At 39.0% G+C, this 14,082-nt stretch overlaps 1 protein-coding gene across 5 annotated transcripts in view; it reads left to right on the top strand.

The window, feature by feature from the left end:
• Positions 1–14,082, top strand: part of frmpd4 (FERM and PDZ domain containing 4) — a 787,881-nt gene that overhangs the window by 733,266 nt on the left and 40,533 nt on the right. For all 5 annotated transcript variants that reach the window (XM_039743624.1, XM_039743625.1, XM_039743626.1 and 2 more), the window contains 3 exons: positions 789–908; positions 3,214–3,350; positions 8,361–8,487. In XM_039743624.1, coding sequence (XP_039599558.1) covers positions 789–908; positions 3,214–3,350; positions 8,361–8,487 — 384 coding nt within the window. The remainder of the gene's footprint in view (positions 1–788; positions 909–3,213; positions 3,351–8,360; positions 8,488–14,082) is intronic.

Genomic DNA, 14,082 nt, shown 5'->3' with positions numbered 1-14,082 from the left:
CTTGAGATTAACACAGTGCTTCTCAAAACTGAGGTCACAAACTACTGAAAGTGGGGTTGCCCGAGATGCCAGATGGTGTGAATTTTCATTGTGTGGTATCTCTTCTGAGTATCTGTTAGCATGAATGTGAAATATTTGATGAAAACATTATAGTGACATCAAGAAAACAATTAAATGAATAATGGAGTGTGCTGAGATGGTCACGACCCTGGGCCTCTTCAAGACACTGCACCTCACAATGCCTCATACAAACATTCCTGTACCTATCAAGTCATACAAAGTAGCTTAGTTCAGCTTTTAAATCTGTTTTATACTGGTAAACTGGCTCTTTTGAGAGCTTGGTTGTATGGTGTAAGTAGGGGGTCGGGTGCCATTCATTTCATATTATTTATTTTTAAAGTGTTATTTTGTGCTAAGTATATCTCATTTTAATCATATACTCATAATTTTTCTTTGTGTTTTTTCAAATTAACATTACTTACAGTCTGCAGAAAAAGAATAAGAAGTTGAATTATCCCACTCAGATGGAGAATTTAATGTCCAAAATTTACAATTTTATGTTCTTCTGTGTGCAGGTTGGGTATGTCATTAGATCAGACTGAATAGTGATACGATTTGATTATTGCATCACAGAACATTTTGTTTTTTTGGAAAATAAAGTTTCCCTTTTTATTGATGATTGAGTCACAAAATAAAAATGAGAGAAATGTTGGATTAATGATGTAAAAAACAGGACTGTTTGTATTCTGAATTTAAAGTTTTTTTTCCTGTGTATTTTATCCATTTAGGTGACACAAAGGCCAGGCTCACATAAGATGAAATGCCTTTTCAGAATTACTTTTGTTCCAAAGGACCCTTTAGATCTTCTTCGTAGAGATGCTGTGGCTTTTGAGTATCTTTATGTTCAGGTAAGAGTTGTATTGATATTCTGCTGTAGACTTTCTTTTTTCCACCACCACCTCATTTAATATTAGGTGGCCAGTAGCTACTTCTTATGTCCATTTGCTGCCTCTTTTATCATGCTTTCCCAGAATAAGAAACTTCTACTCAATTTTTTATTGAAAGTTAATTAGTAGTACATCTGCGGTGTGCTGGTGCCCTGCCCTGGGTTTGTTTCCTGCCTTGTGCCCTCTGTTGGCTGGGATTGGGTCCAGCAGACCCCCGTGACCCTGCAGAAAGGATATAGTGGGTTGGATAATGGATGGATGGATAGTAGTACATCATTATCATTAGCAAAAGAAGTTTGTCCTCAATTTAGTGGCACACTTAGTGGCCAGCCAATGTTTAATCTTTATGGTTTTTGCAGCACATTTCACAAAGAATTTCTACAAAAATGCAAATCTATCTATCTATCTATCTATCTATCTATCTATCTATCTATCTATCTATCTATCTATCTATCTATCTATCTATCTATCTATCTATCTATCTAAGGTAAGTCAATAGTTATCTGCATTTTTGGGATAATTTTGTTTTTGTTGGCTATACAGCTTTCCCCGCACTCATGTGGAAGCATGGTGTTTCTGTGGTCACAGTGGTAAGTTATGCCAGGGGCTGCAATCCGTAGAAGGCTATCTACACAATATGGAGACAGTGTTTTACCAAGGCAGAGTGTTTACAAATGGATTGAGATGTTCAAATTGTTGGACAAGTGTTAAGCACAAAGAAGCTTGTCCACGTCCATTACAGACCACAACTTTGAACCAGTCTGCACCACAATTCTGATGACCCAATAAAGATTTTGGCCCTTGGGACTCCTTCAAGTCATAAAAGACAGATCACTGCTCACTGTTTTTCTCTGATGCAAATGGAGAGTGTGGTGGCCATGTTTACTCCTAAAAAACAACAAGAGAAACTGACTGATGTGTGTGGGAAAAACTGTATAGCCAACCCTATTAAAATTATCACCAAAGTACAGATAACTATTGACTTACCCTCTCTCTCTCTCTCTCTCTCTCTCTCTATCTATCTATCTATCTATCTATCTGTCTTTCTGACTGTCTGTCACATTACCTCTGTAGATCCAGTTAAGTTAGTAACCATTCTCCAGTGTATGTTGAAGTAATGCTCACTTTACAGGATTCAGATATAATTTTCTACTATCATTTCAAACAATCTGTTTTCTCTAGTTCTTTTCATGTCTTGCAGGCCCGGTTCTGCCGGTCATGTAAAGCGTGCATGCACGAAGGCGGCCAAACATAGAGGGCGGCCATGGCCGCTCTCAACAAAACACAGGCTCAGAGCGGGGCTCGTCTTTTCCCGTCGAATGTCGGTAACTTGCTTCAAAGAAAAATGGGCAAGTCAAAGCACATGAATTGTGGCAGCTCAAGTACGCAGCACATCAATCAAAAGTGTTTGTAGTGTTCAGTGTTTAAACGAGTGAAGGTATTATAGGGTGAGGGGGTGACTGAAATTAAATGGCACGATGGCGGCTTCGCCTCTACAACCGGGCCTGCTGTCTTGTACCTGTGAAGAGAAGTGATGTTTTACTTTAATGGTTTTGCTGTATAGCTCATTAACTTTAGATATATTGTGCTCAAGAACCACCTTTCATTGATGTTTCCATCCAGCAAATAATGTTATACTTGAGTGCTTAAGATTTACTTTATTTATTGTGTGTTTATATTTATTTATTGTGTGTGTATAATGCTGATAGTAAGAAAATGCGTCTAAACTGTCAAATGCATGCATTTATATTTGCTTAAGAGTCTGTCTAGATGGTCCCTATAGGATTCTGGAATAAAATCAGTAAAGGTTGTATCATGGTTGCTGATCTATATTAGGTAATGCACACCATAATTATAAGCACAAAGGGTAAGAGGAGACCCCAGGTGATCCTGGAGGTGGGCTCTAATTCATCAATCATAATTGAAGTTATATAAGAACTGAGGATATATATGTTTTTCATGTTTATGCTTATGTAAAAAGCATTTCAAATTCACAGTCTAGAAAAAAATATCAAGTGTTATGATTGTCACAGAAATACCAAAGGCTTCTGAGAACTTACTGGATGAGAAACTGGGACAATGAAATAATTAGCCATCCAAACATGATAAATGAACTGAATGGAACTATTTTACTTATAAAAACTTCTTAGCTTGTTATGATCTATAAATTTTAATTGCTTCAAATGAGTTTTGACAGCCTTTTGTAATCAGGACAGCTTCACTTACCCTTGCTTTCTTTGATACATGTTCCCATTTGCTATTCCAGAGTTGCAATGACGTTGTTCATGAGAAGTTTGGACCAGAGCTGAAGTATGACATGGCATTGAGACTTGCAGCACTGCAGATGTATATTTTAACTGTAACTACCAAACAGTCTCAGAAGGTTTCTCTGAAGTACATTGAGTAAGTATAAAACACATCCAACTTAAATGTGGGTCCTTCAAAAGGTTTATGCACTTATTTTGGAAAGGTAGCCCACTGCAACAGTATAACACTTGCCTGGTGGTAAGAGGACCGACTTGGTTGCTGCTGAACTTGCTATTAGTCACAAATACAGCCCTCCACATCTGTCAGCTTGCACCAAAGAGTAACTGAGAACTGTGTAATTTGCATGTGCAGAAGATATTAGAGGAGCTGAAATTCACACACTTTACCTTGCACTTGGTCAGATAAGTCTAATAAATCCAGAGCACTCAGGATGGTCAACAGCACTAACCTCAAATGAGAATTGGAAAGAAGCTAGCACAAACTGTTCTCATCCACTGAAGAATAACGATAGAGCAAATAGAACCAGTAATATTGAGATGAAAGTGTTGGCGTTGCAGTCGATTTGAAAAGAAAATAAAGAATTCTGTTACATTTCAGTTTCTAGCATTGCTTATGAATTTTCTAATAGTCATTAAACAACATGAAGAATTGAGTTAGATTTAAAATATAAAACAACTTGTTTTGCATGTTACTCTTCATTGTTTGATTTTTTGCAGACATTTTTATTCATTCTACTGTATGATCAAAGTGCTCTGCCAGTCTAAGTCGTCAAATGCAGTGTGTCATTTGTGTTAAGAAAATGTTTAATGAATGCTAATCAATGCCTGCTATACAGATGAGTGCAATGTTCATAAGAGGAAACATGATGCTGGTCTTCCCTGCATTAATTCATGTTTCAATTTTCTATCTGCACTCTCCTGACCCGTGAAAGTTCAAGCTTTGCAGAGGCATATCACCAGCCGTTTGCTCTGCATGTTTCTCGCATTAAAGACTGGACATCAGCTCTTCTTTAGGGTACATCAGGCTTCAGGCATCTATAATTTGCATATTAGTTCTTACGCTTCAGGCTTTCCATACATTTTTGTGAATTTTCCTCATTATTTATTCCTGACATGAGACCATCAACTTTTTGCTGAGGGTATTGCAGTATTTTTATGTAGTTAAACAAAGATCTTCTCTGCCCTGTACATGCTGAATAAATCAACAATGATGAAAACACAAGGCTGCACTATCTAAAGAGTACATTGAAAGGACTATGGCCTAGAGCATCTTGCACTGGGGAGACAATGAAGCCAAGTAACATTACATTGAAAACCATACATTGTGTATAAAATGTATACTGACAGCTTTCACATTCTAAGAAGTTGTCTAATCTTTTTCTTTCAGCGCTTTGATGCCAGACACCAATTGCTCAGTTTAAACACACGAGGCTAGCTAATGCAAAGGCAGCTTAATGCATGGAACTGGCTCTTGAGGAGCAGTTCAGAGTTCAGTGCTCTTATGCTTTGTAGCACATCATGTTGTTGTGTATTTTAATAAAACCTTGTCCAACAGATATCACATTCTCAAAGCCACCTAATCCAATTTAGAGTCATAGACAGCTGTAATCTACCCATGAACATGGCATCAGTCCATGACAGGATGCATTCACACACTGAACCACACTAACTCTGGGTCAGTTTGGAACTGGGAATTAATGCAACATGCAAATCTAAATGGAGTGTGGGAGAAAATATCCCATACCACCCCCGACCTAAAATATTCTGTCTTTTTCTTAATATAAAGTATTCTTCATATATTCATTTTCCTTTCTTTATGAAAACTTCCAATGGGTTCATACTTTACATAGGCATTTTATCTCTGTATAAAAACTGGTCCTAAATCTACTGGTGCAAGTGCTAATGGTCCTGTACCATTTAGTAGAACAGGAGAGAGAGAAGCGAATGTGGATGAACGCTATGGTCTTTAATAATACACCGTGGCTTTCTAAGACAGTGAGTGTTACACAAGTTCTGAATAGAAGGCGGTTGTGTATTCTAAACCCACTGCATCACCTCCTCTAGTGCTGTCATCTCTGTATCTGAGTTAGCTATCAGCTAACTGGCTATCAGCTAACAATTAATTATTAGCTAACCAGCTAACCCATTTTTCCATTCATTTTCTGAATGCTCTTTTTCTGTTACTGCAACATGGAGTGCCTTGCAGCCACAGACACAGATGGCTCCGAACAGGATACTAAAGCACTGGTGGGTCTTTCACACATCCATGCTGGGCTGTGCTATTATTATATGTCTGCCAGATATCTTATAACATCAAGATAAATTATATGCATATTTTTAAATTGTAGCACATCTAGGTTAAGTGACTTGCACAGTAAGTTTAAGAATGAACCACCATTTTTTTGGTTTGGAGTCCTTGAAGAAAATGTTAGCAGAACTGTCATACATCTCAACAGGCGCATCTCATCTGAGACCCCCAACCATGCACATCCATTTTATATCAACTCAATACACTTGGGAAAGTAAAATATTCTGTTTTTTTCTAAAAATAAAGTATTGTTCATATATTCATTTTCCTCTCTTTGCCAAACACAATGCTTGATGGTACCTAAAACTGAAAATATTATTTCTCTTACTTATTTCAATTGGTTTCCATTGGCTTGATGCATTGTGCACAAAATGATGCCAGGACAGGCCTCTCCAGGTTCATTGGCTCCCTTGAGTTTGGCAGGAGGTGGGTTTTTATGACAGAAAAGACTGACACTTTACTTTATTCTTTATCACTTTATATTATTTTACACACAACCATCAGTTGTATGATCTTTTAACGAATCTGACATTGTTTGTATTTGGGACAGTGCTCTTTCTTTATGTTGCACATTTTCCGCCTCTCATTCGTATTTCATTTATCTCTCACATTCATTCATTTATGTATTCTACTTGCTTATTCCACTTCAGAGTTATGGACAGGCGCAGTGTGGAAGCATTACGCACAAAGCGGAAACCCACTCCAGCCAGGGTGCCAGCTAGAGATGGAACCGTAACAAAATTTCACATCATGATTACAGTGACCAATTATGTGGTAATTTAAAAACAAAAAATGTTATATTGAAAGAGAACATAAATTATTGTTATTTAAAAAAAACAAAAAATCACTGTCTCAACTGTTTTAAACCAGTTATTATTATGTCAAATGCTATAAATGGACATAAATAAATCACAAATAACTGACCTAAGCAGCACTCTTTGTAAGTAAACATACAAAATGCAGATTTTTAACTATATCCATAAACTGTATTGCATAAACCACTCAATATGCAACTGCTAGCTTGAAAAGGTCACAAATGTAAACAAACCAAACTAAAGCAGTGAAATTAAATCTCTTGTGGTGCCAGCTGGGGCGCCTGGAGGTTGGAAGGAGTGAGAGAGATACAATACCTCCCCAGGGACACGAGAAGGCAGCCTCCTTGGTTTGCATCGGGCCCATGAGATTAGAGATTGGAAGCTCAACCGTGTTGGGGCCCATAGCCACCACCAGGGGGAGCCTGGACAATTCCAGAGCACTGGACTGCAGAACTTCCACCACACCAGGAAGTGTTGTTGGAAGAGAATCCGGGCACAGCTGGAGTACTTCCGGGTACCCATACAGCACTTCCGCCACACCAGGAGGTGCTGCAAGAAGATCGACAATGGGCATCTGGAGTACATCCGAGTGCAATATAAAAGAGGCCACCTCACTCCATTTGAGGAGCGAGAGTCGGAGAACAAAACTTGTGTGGAGGAGTGAAGGCGGCAGAAGAAAAGACGGAGAAGAAATAGAGATGGAAGAAAGAGTGGACTGAGCAATAGTGCTGTTAGGGATTTAGGCACAGTGCTGTGAAGAGGGCAAGGAAAAGAAAATAAAAACTGTGTTTTTGGACTTGTGTGTCAATGTGCCTGTGTGTGTCAGAGCTGGACATTTTCACACACTTCATAAACAAATGAAACGCTTCTAGTCTAATCTCTTATGTATTGGGTTTCCTGCATTGTAAATAGAACATATTTACTTTGTGGGGCTTAATCTGAAATCTGTAGGGGCAGACAATGTGCCCACTGGCATTGAATAGTCTCTCTGATGGTACTCCTGTTTCTGGAACTTATAAAAGCTTCCTGTCAACCTTGTCAAGGTGAAGTAACTCAGATGCATGGCCTCTCCTCCACATTAGTGGATCATCTTCTGGTTGAGTGGATGGCAATGAAAAATAATGTAAAATGCATGAGACTTGTAATCTGAGGAGAACTTGCATCCACTTCTGTCCTTACAACTGCTAATTACACACGTACTGTATGATTTCAATGGTGGTGTTCGGTTAGATGGTTGTTTCAACAATATTGTCTACACAAAAACCCCTACCACACAGAGTTTATCTGTAAAACTCAATTGATTAATTCAAATATTCAGGACAGTTTGAACATATGAATACAGCCGCAGTGGAAAACTGCTCATGTTTTGGGCTTGTACTGTATGTGATAAACCAATACATCTTTTTATTTAGTGCTATATAACACACAACAGCTGACTGAAAACCTGTGATGGACCACAGCCCAGTCTGGGGCAGCTTCCTGTTTTATACCCTCTTCTAACCATGATCCTGAATTGAATTAAGAATTTAAGAATGTATGAGAGCGACGTGTTGTACTTTTAACTAATTTTAGTTTTGTTCAATATGAATTAGTAGTTTAAAAAATGAAGTTGGTTGTTGAACTGATTAAAAAAGGCTCTATAATCACAGATTTCAGTTCCTTTTCCGGGCTGCAAGGCAACACAGGCAAAAAATATATAAATCAGTTTGGCACAGGCACCAAAGAGTTGGCCTCCAAGTTCTTTCTGTATTTATATGCAAGTTTCTTAAACTGCCTGCTCCGTACACTTAAATAAATGCATCCTACTAAGTTACATTTTGGTGTTTTTAAAGAATCCTTTAAGATATTAGTCAAGAAGGCCATCAAACAGAAGCACCAATTGAATAAAAAGCAACATTAAGTATTTATTTTTTAAATAAGGGTGTTAAGCCTTTATTGCTTGTATCTCATGATAAGGTGAAAGTAAGTGCAGACAGAAAAACTTGTTAATATTATTTAAGATTTCTTGTTTCTCTCCTACAAGGAAAGAATGGGGCCTAGACACCTTTCTGCCTCCTGCAGTATTAACAAGCATGAAGGAAAAGAACATTAAAAAGGCCCTTTCACACATTTTGAAAGCAAACCAAAATCTAGTTCCACCTGGAAAAAAGGTATGTTGACATTTTCTGTTCTTTTATTCACTTGTGTTTTTAAATCTTTAACATAGTGCAGTAAACATTTATGGGAGAGGCCACTTGGTGGGCACAATCTGTGTAAGAGATGTAGGAAATAGTAAATATGGGGCACACTACTGTATATGTCCAATGATAGCTGTTTTCAAATAGTCATCCAGCAACTAAAGAAAGCAATGTTGTTGCCATATTAGGCTACAAAATTAATCTGAAAAATAAAAATATCTCTCTATTATAATAAAAAAATCTTGGGACGAGACTAATCATGTGACGAGACATGATTTTTTGAAGAGACTTTTTGGAAGGAAGTCACACGAGGTGGAGACTTTTGTCATGAGATTCTTTCAAGTCACACCCTACTTACAACTATTTTCAAACAAGACCACGGTCAGGTGCATTCCGGCACTTAACCTGGACAGATACCAATCCATTAAAGGGCTTACTTATGAAAACACACACACACACACACTTACGAAGATCCAGTTTAGAATCATATAAATATGGCAGCGAGAAACGATGAAGTCAAATGAATTAACACAAAAATTGTTGATCGGTTACAGGGCAAATTGGTTAAATGCGTATCAATAGACTATGCTGAAAGAGTTGGTGGTGATCGTGTGGAAGATGAAAACATCAGCTTACAATATCCCATAGAATATCTACAAGCGTTAACACCGTCCTGTCTTCCACCAGCCGAATTACTGTTCAAAGAAGGATGTATCGTAATGTTATTGCGTAATTTATGTACGAGCGATGGACTATCCAATGGAACATGATTAGTTGTATTAAAAATTGGATGAATAATTCTAACATGTAAAATTTTAACAGGCGACAAGAAAGGTAAAGTAGTACATATTCCGTGAATAACATTAGACACAAAAGGAGTTCTTGATATTCCATTTGTATTAAAACGTTACAGTTTCTTGTGAGAATAGCTTTTGCTATGACAATTAATAAATCACAGGTACAAACAATCGAAAAAGTCGGTTTATTTATTAGTGAGAAAGAAACGATATTCACTTAGGGGGAGTTATAAGTTGCATTGTCATAATGTAAATCCAAACATGGAATTAAAATTAAATGCAATCTTGAAGAAAAGTTAATTCCAAATATTGTTTAAACTGAAGTTTTAAAGTAAAAGTGAAAATAATGCATATGTAACAATTCCCATGAAAATAACAATCTCTTTAAATTGCATATCCGGTTAACCAAACTCAGCGAAGCGAGCTGGGGGTGGAGCCGCCTAGTATAAAATATAAAAAAGACATTTGATCCCCAGACTCTTGGTTTTTGTTCATCTGTGGTGCTTTATTGTTTTTCAACAGGTCTGCCTCCTCTAAATATTAGTAGTAGGAGGTTGGGATTTCCCAAAAATCATTGAGCCAGCTTATCTGTAGCCTGCATCATTTTCATTTTATTGACATGTAGTAAGTTTCAAACTGTATTAAATAAAAATCCTTTGAGTTACTGCACTATGGGTTACCGTTGCTTTTGCTCATATTTTTATGTTTGATGAGGGCTTTCGTAGTAGGTAATGCGTATTTTATTGCTTACCTGAAAACCCTGAAAAAGGTGCGCTTTTCTTTTTGCAAGAAGTAGACAACAGATGTGCCTTCTTTACTGCAACTGGAACTCACATGTACAATACAATACAGTACAGTTTATTTTTGCATAGCCCAAAATCACACTGGAAGTGCCGCAATGGGCTTTAACAGGCCCTGCCTCTTGACAGCCCCCCAGCCTTGACTCTCTGAGAAGACAAGGAAAAACTCCCAAAAAACCTTGTAGGGAAAATGGAAGAAACCTTGGGAAAGGCAGTTCAAAGAGAGACCCCTTTCCAGGTAGGTTGGGCGTGCAGTGGGTGTCAAAAGAAGGGGGTCAATACAACACAATACACAGAACAGAACAAATCCTTAATACACCATAATAATAAAAATTTTAGAAGTACGGAGCAGAATTTAACAGTAGATGATATCACATAATAAGATTTGGATATTTTTAGAGTCCTGGAGACCTCATCCATCAAGCTACCTCCCCATTTGGCCATTCCACGGCTGAAACGTTGCTCCGATAAAAGGACCCCTCTTTCCCATGATTCCTGTGATCCTCCATCAGGGATGACTTTACTATAGGCAGGCAAACAACTTGGCGGGTGGGCCGTGGCACCAATTGCCACATTTGGGTACCGAGAACAGAAACAGAATAGGTGAGGGTTAGTATTCAATTCTAACTATCATGTAAAGATGTAGAGGCTGACATCTAGTGGTTATGTACAGGAATGACTCTGTAAAATTGCAAATGAACATAACCGGGCAATGTTTGAGCAACTGTTGCATTGCAAGTAGCTTAGAGCTATTTTGAATATTGTAGGCATAAAGCAGTTACACATTGCTGGGATGAAAAGTACTTTGTTAGAAGAAAAGAACAGATGGTTTTCTTATGGATCCATAAAGTTAAAAGTCAAGATTATTGTCATGTGTTGAGTACTGTCAAATTCTTACTTCCATGTCTGGCCAACACACTACACGTCACTACTTTTCAGTGTTATGATGAGGAAATTTTTGTTTTTAGATTACTTCCATCCATTCATTTTCTTAACGTCAGGGTCATCAGGTAGTGATTTAATTAATTCTGACATATAAAAATCTAGAATACCATTTGTCCCAAAGTGTGGCACGGTGGTGCAGTGGGAGCCCTGCTGCCTCTCAGTTTATATCCAATGTCCTCCCTGCATGGAGCTTGCATGTTTCCTGTGTGTCTGCGTGGGTTTCCTCTCGTTACTTTGGTTTCCTCCCAATGTTTAAAGACGTGCAGGTTTAGTAAACTGGCGACACCAAATTAGCCCTAGTGTGAGCTTGGTGTGTGTATATGTGTGTGTTTGCCTTGTGATGGACTCAGGCCTTGTCCAGGATTTGATCCTGCCTTACACCCTATACTAGCTGGGATAGGCTACAGCTCCCCCACAACCCAGTTTTTTATTAAGTGGGTTAGAAAATTACATTACATTTGTTCCAAAATTAAATAATTAAAATGACAATTATGGAATAAACTAGCTGTGTGTGGTCTTCAGGACAAAAAAACAACCCGAAGACTCCCTAGCAGTTTTATTGTATTATGAACTTGGAGAGGGGTCAGCTACCTCGTAAGAATGACCCAGTGCAGAAGAAGTGGACCCACCTGTGGATGCTGCCCAACTGTTTTTTGTAAGAAGACACTGGAGATACCATATCTTAGCTGTATCACTGGCATATAAGTCATCTTAATCTTTGTCTCAAGAAAATACCTCCAGATAGACAATGTTTTTAGCGAAAACTTCAAGCCTTGCCCTCCGTTGCTGAGGTGTTTCACTTGCACATTGTTGAATCGCGGTGTTTGCTTTCTTTTGATGTTCTGTCTTCTCATCTGTGTCAGCACAATGTCATCGTTGCATAGCAGCATTGCTGCACACAGGTCTTTCATGGTTAGGTGCATGCAAGCGCAGAAAAAATTTAAAAAGTGCATGCATGAGCCATCTTTTGGCCATGGTTGAGCGTAAGCAGAGCAGACTGATCCAGACACATACACAAACACAGGTCTTTAATTTATATATGTCTAATAATCACATGAAAATGTACACATATACACATTGTGGACCACCAGACTGGCACCGCCACCTCAACCCGATACAGATAGGCGTGGGACACAAGTTCAAGCACACACAATTTTTATTTTTTACCTCGTGGGAAACGCTTTCCCCCATTTCCCACAAGTACAGCACAGTTCCCAGTACAATGCACAATACTCTTCCTTCTCTTTATTTCTTCTTCACTCCCCTGGTCAAGCTTTGTCTTCCTCCTCCTGACTCTGGCTCCCCGAGTAGTGGCTGCTGTCTCCTTTTATAACCTGGAAGTGCTCCAGGTGCTTGATGACCTAGTTTCCAACAGCAGTTTCGGCTGTGGTGGAAGAACTGCCCAAAAGGGCTCAGCAGATTCTGCTCCAGCACTCCCTGGCAGCACCCACAAATATCAACAGGGCTGCACCAAACTCCAACTCCCATGGAGCCCTGTGGGAGTCCTAGGCACCGCTGCAACCCAGGGGGGCTGCCATCTAGTGCTCCGGGAGGAGGTAACACTCTGGCCACACTTGCTCCCTTGGTCCTCTTAATGTGGAGGCATTCCAGCTGGGAAAGGGCTCCAGCCACACACTACAATATATATATATATATATATATATATATATATATATATATATATATATATATATATATACATGCAACTTTAAAACTTTAAACTTTAAAAGGCTGATTAACTAATCACACTTGCCTTCTGTTATGATTCATCTGAAAAGCCTCATGAAACAACAAGCAAACACCAAAGACTAGTTGCTGCTACTCTTGCACTGTTCCCACTTCTTAACATAAGAGTGTCTGTATCTCCCATCGCCCATTCTCATTGTTGTCTCTCTCTCTCTCCTCACAATCCACCCAGAACAACCCAATAACTTCTGCGTTGGGCTGCTCTTTATCCTCTGTTAAAGTCTCTGTGATTAAAGAACTTAATCCCCTGCAATCTTAAGACCCCTCTGGCATCCAAAAAGTTATGCTAATTTAAGACAAGTCGACAATACATTGGGAATGCTTGGATGGGTAAGTGCTCCTCAAAATATTCTCATTGATGACTAGATTCTCAGGAGTTTAAAACTGAGTGAGCCACATGTGTGAACAGAAGGTCATCTGGTTGCACATCACCTGCATATCGTTCTCGAACATTCAACATGAATACATGCCTATGCAATTTCTTTCCTGATCACACTCTGTACAGACATGATGCTCACTCAGTCTTAAGCTATTAACAACTACTTCATCAATGTCAACATCTGAAGAGCACTTGTCCTTCTAAGCATTTCAATTTCAATTCTTTATTGTCATATGTACGAGTACAAGTACCATGTAAAATGAAATGCTTGCTTGCATGTGCCCCTGCAGACAGTGAACATTGACAAAAAAAAAAGAAAAAAGAAAGAAAAGAAAAAGAAACACACAATAAATAAATGAATATAAATAAGTAAATAATAAAACCAGAATCCTAGGAATGAATAGAGACAATGGCAGACGTATATGTGCAGGTAGCAGTGGAGGTGACACAAGGCTACTGATTGTTCATGAGTCTGATTGCAGTTGGGTAGAAACTGTTCCTGAACCTGTGGGTGCGCATCCAAATCGACTTTAGTCACTTCCCAGAGGAGGAGGGTGAAAAGTGACGGTGCAGGGTGGCTGAGGTCCCGCGTGATACGGTTCACTTTCCTGAGACAGCGTGTAGTGTGGATGTCATGGATTGCAGGGAGCTGTGTGCCCGTGATCTGCTGTGCTGTGTTCACCACATGCTGCAGAGCTCTGCAGTCCTGAACTGAGCAGTTGCTGTACCAGGATGTGATGCCTCCTGTCATGATGGATTCCACAGTACACCTGTAGAATTTGCACAGGGTTGTGGGGGACATCCGGACTTTACTCAGTCTCCTGAGGAAGTAGAGGTTTTGTTGGGCTTTCTTGACTACTGCCGCAGTGTGATTTGCCCATTTAAGGTCATCAGTGAGGGT

This window comes from Polypterus senegalus, chromosome 2, assembly GCF_016835505.1.
Source record: "Polypterus senegalus isolate Bchr_013 chromosome 2, ASM1683550v1, whole genome shotgun sequence".
Lineage (NCBI taxonomy): Eukaryota > Metazoa > Chordata > Cladistia > Polypteriformes > Polypteridae > Polypterus > Polypterus senegalus.
Note: the sequence above shows the minus strand (reverse complement) of the source record. Positions and strands in the feature narration are given on the sequence as shown.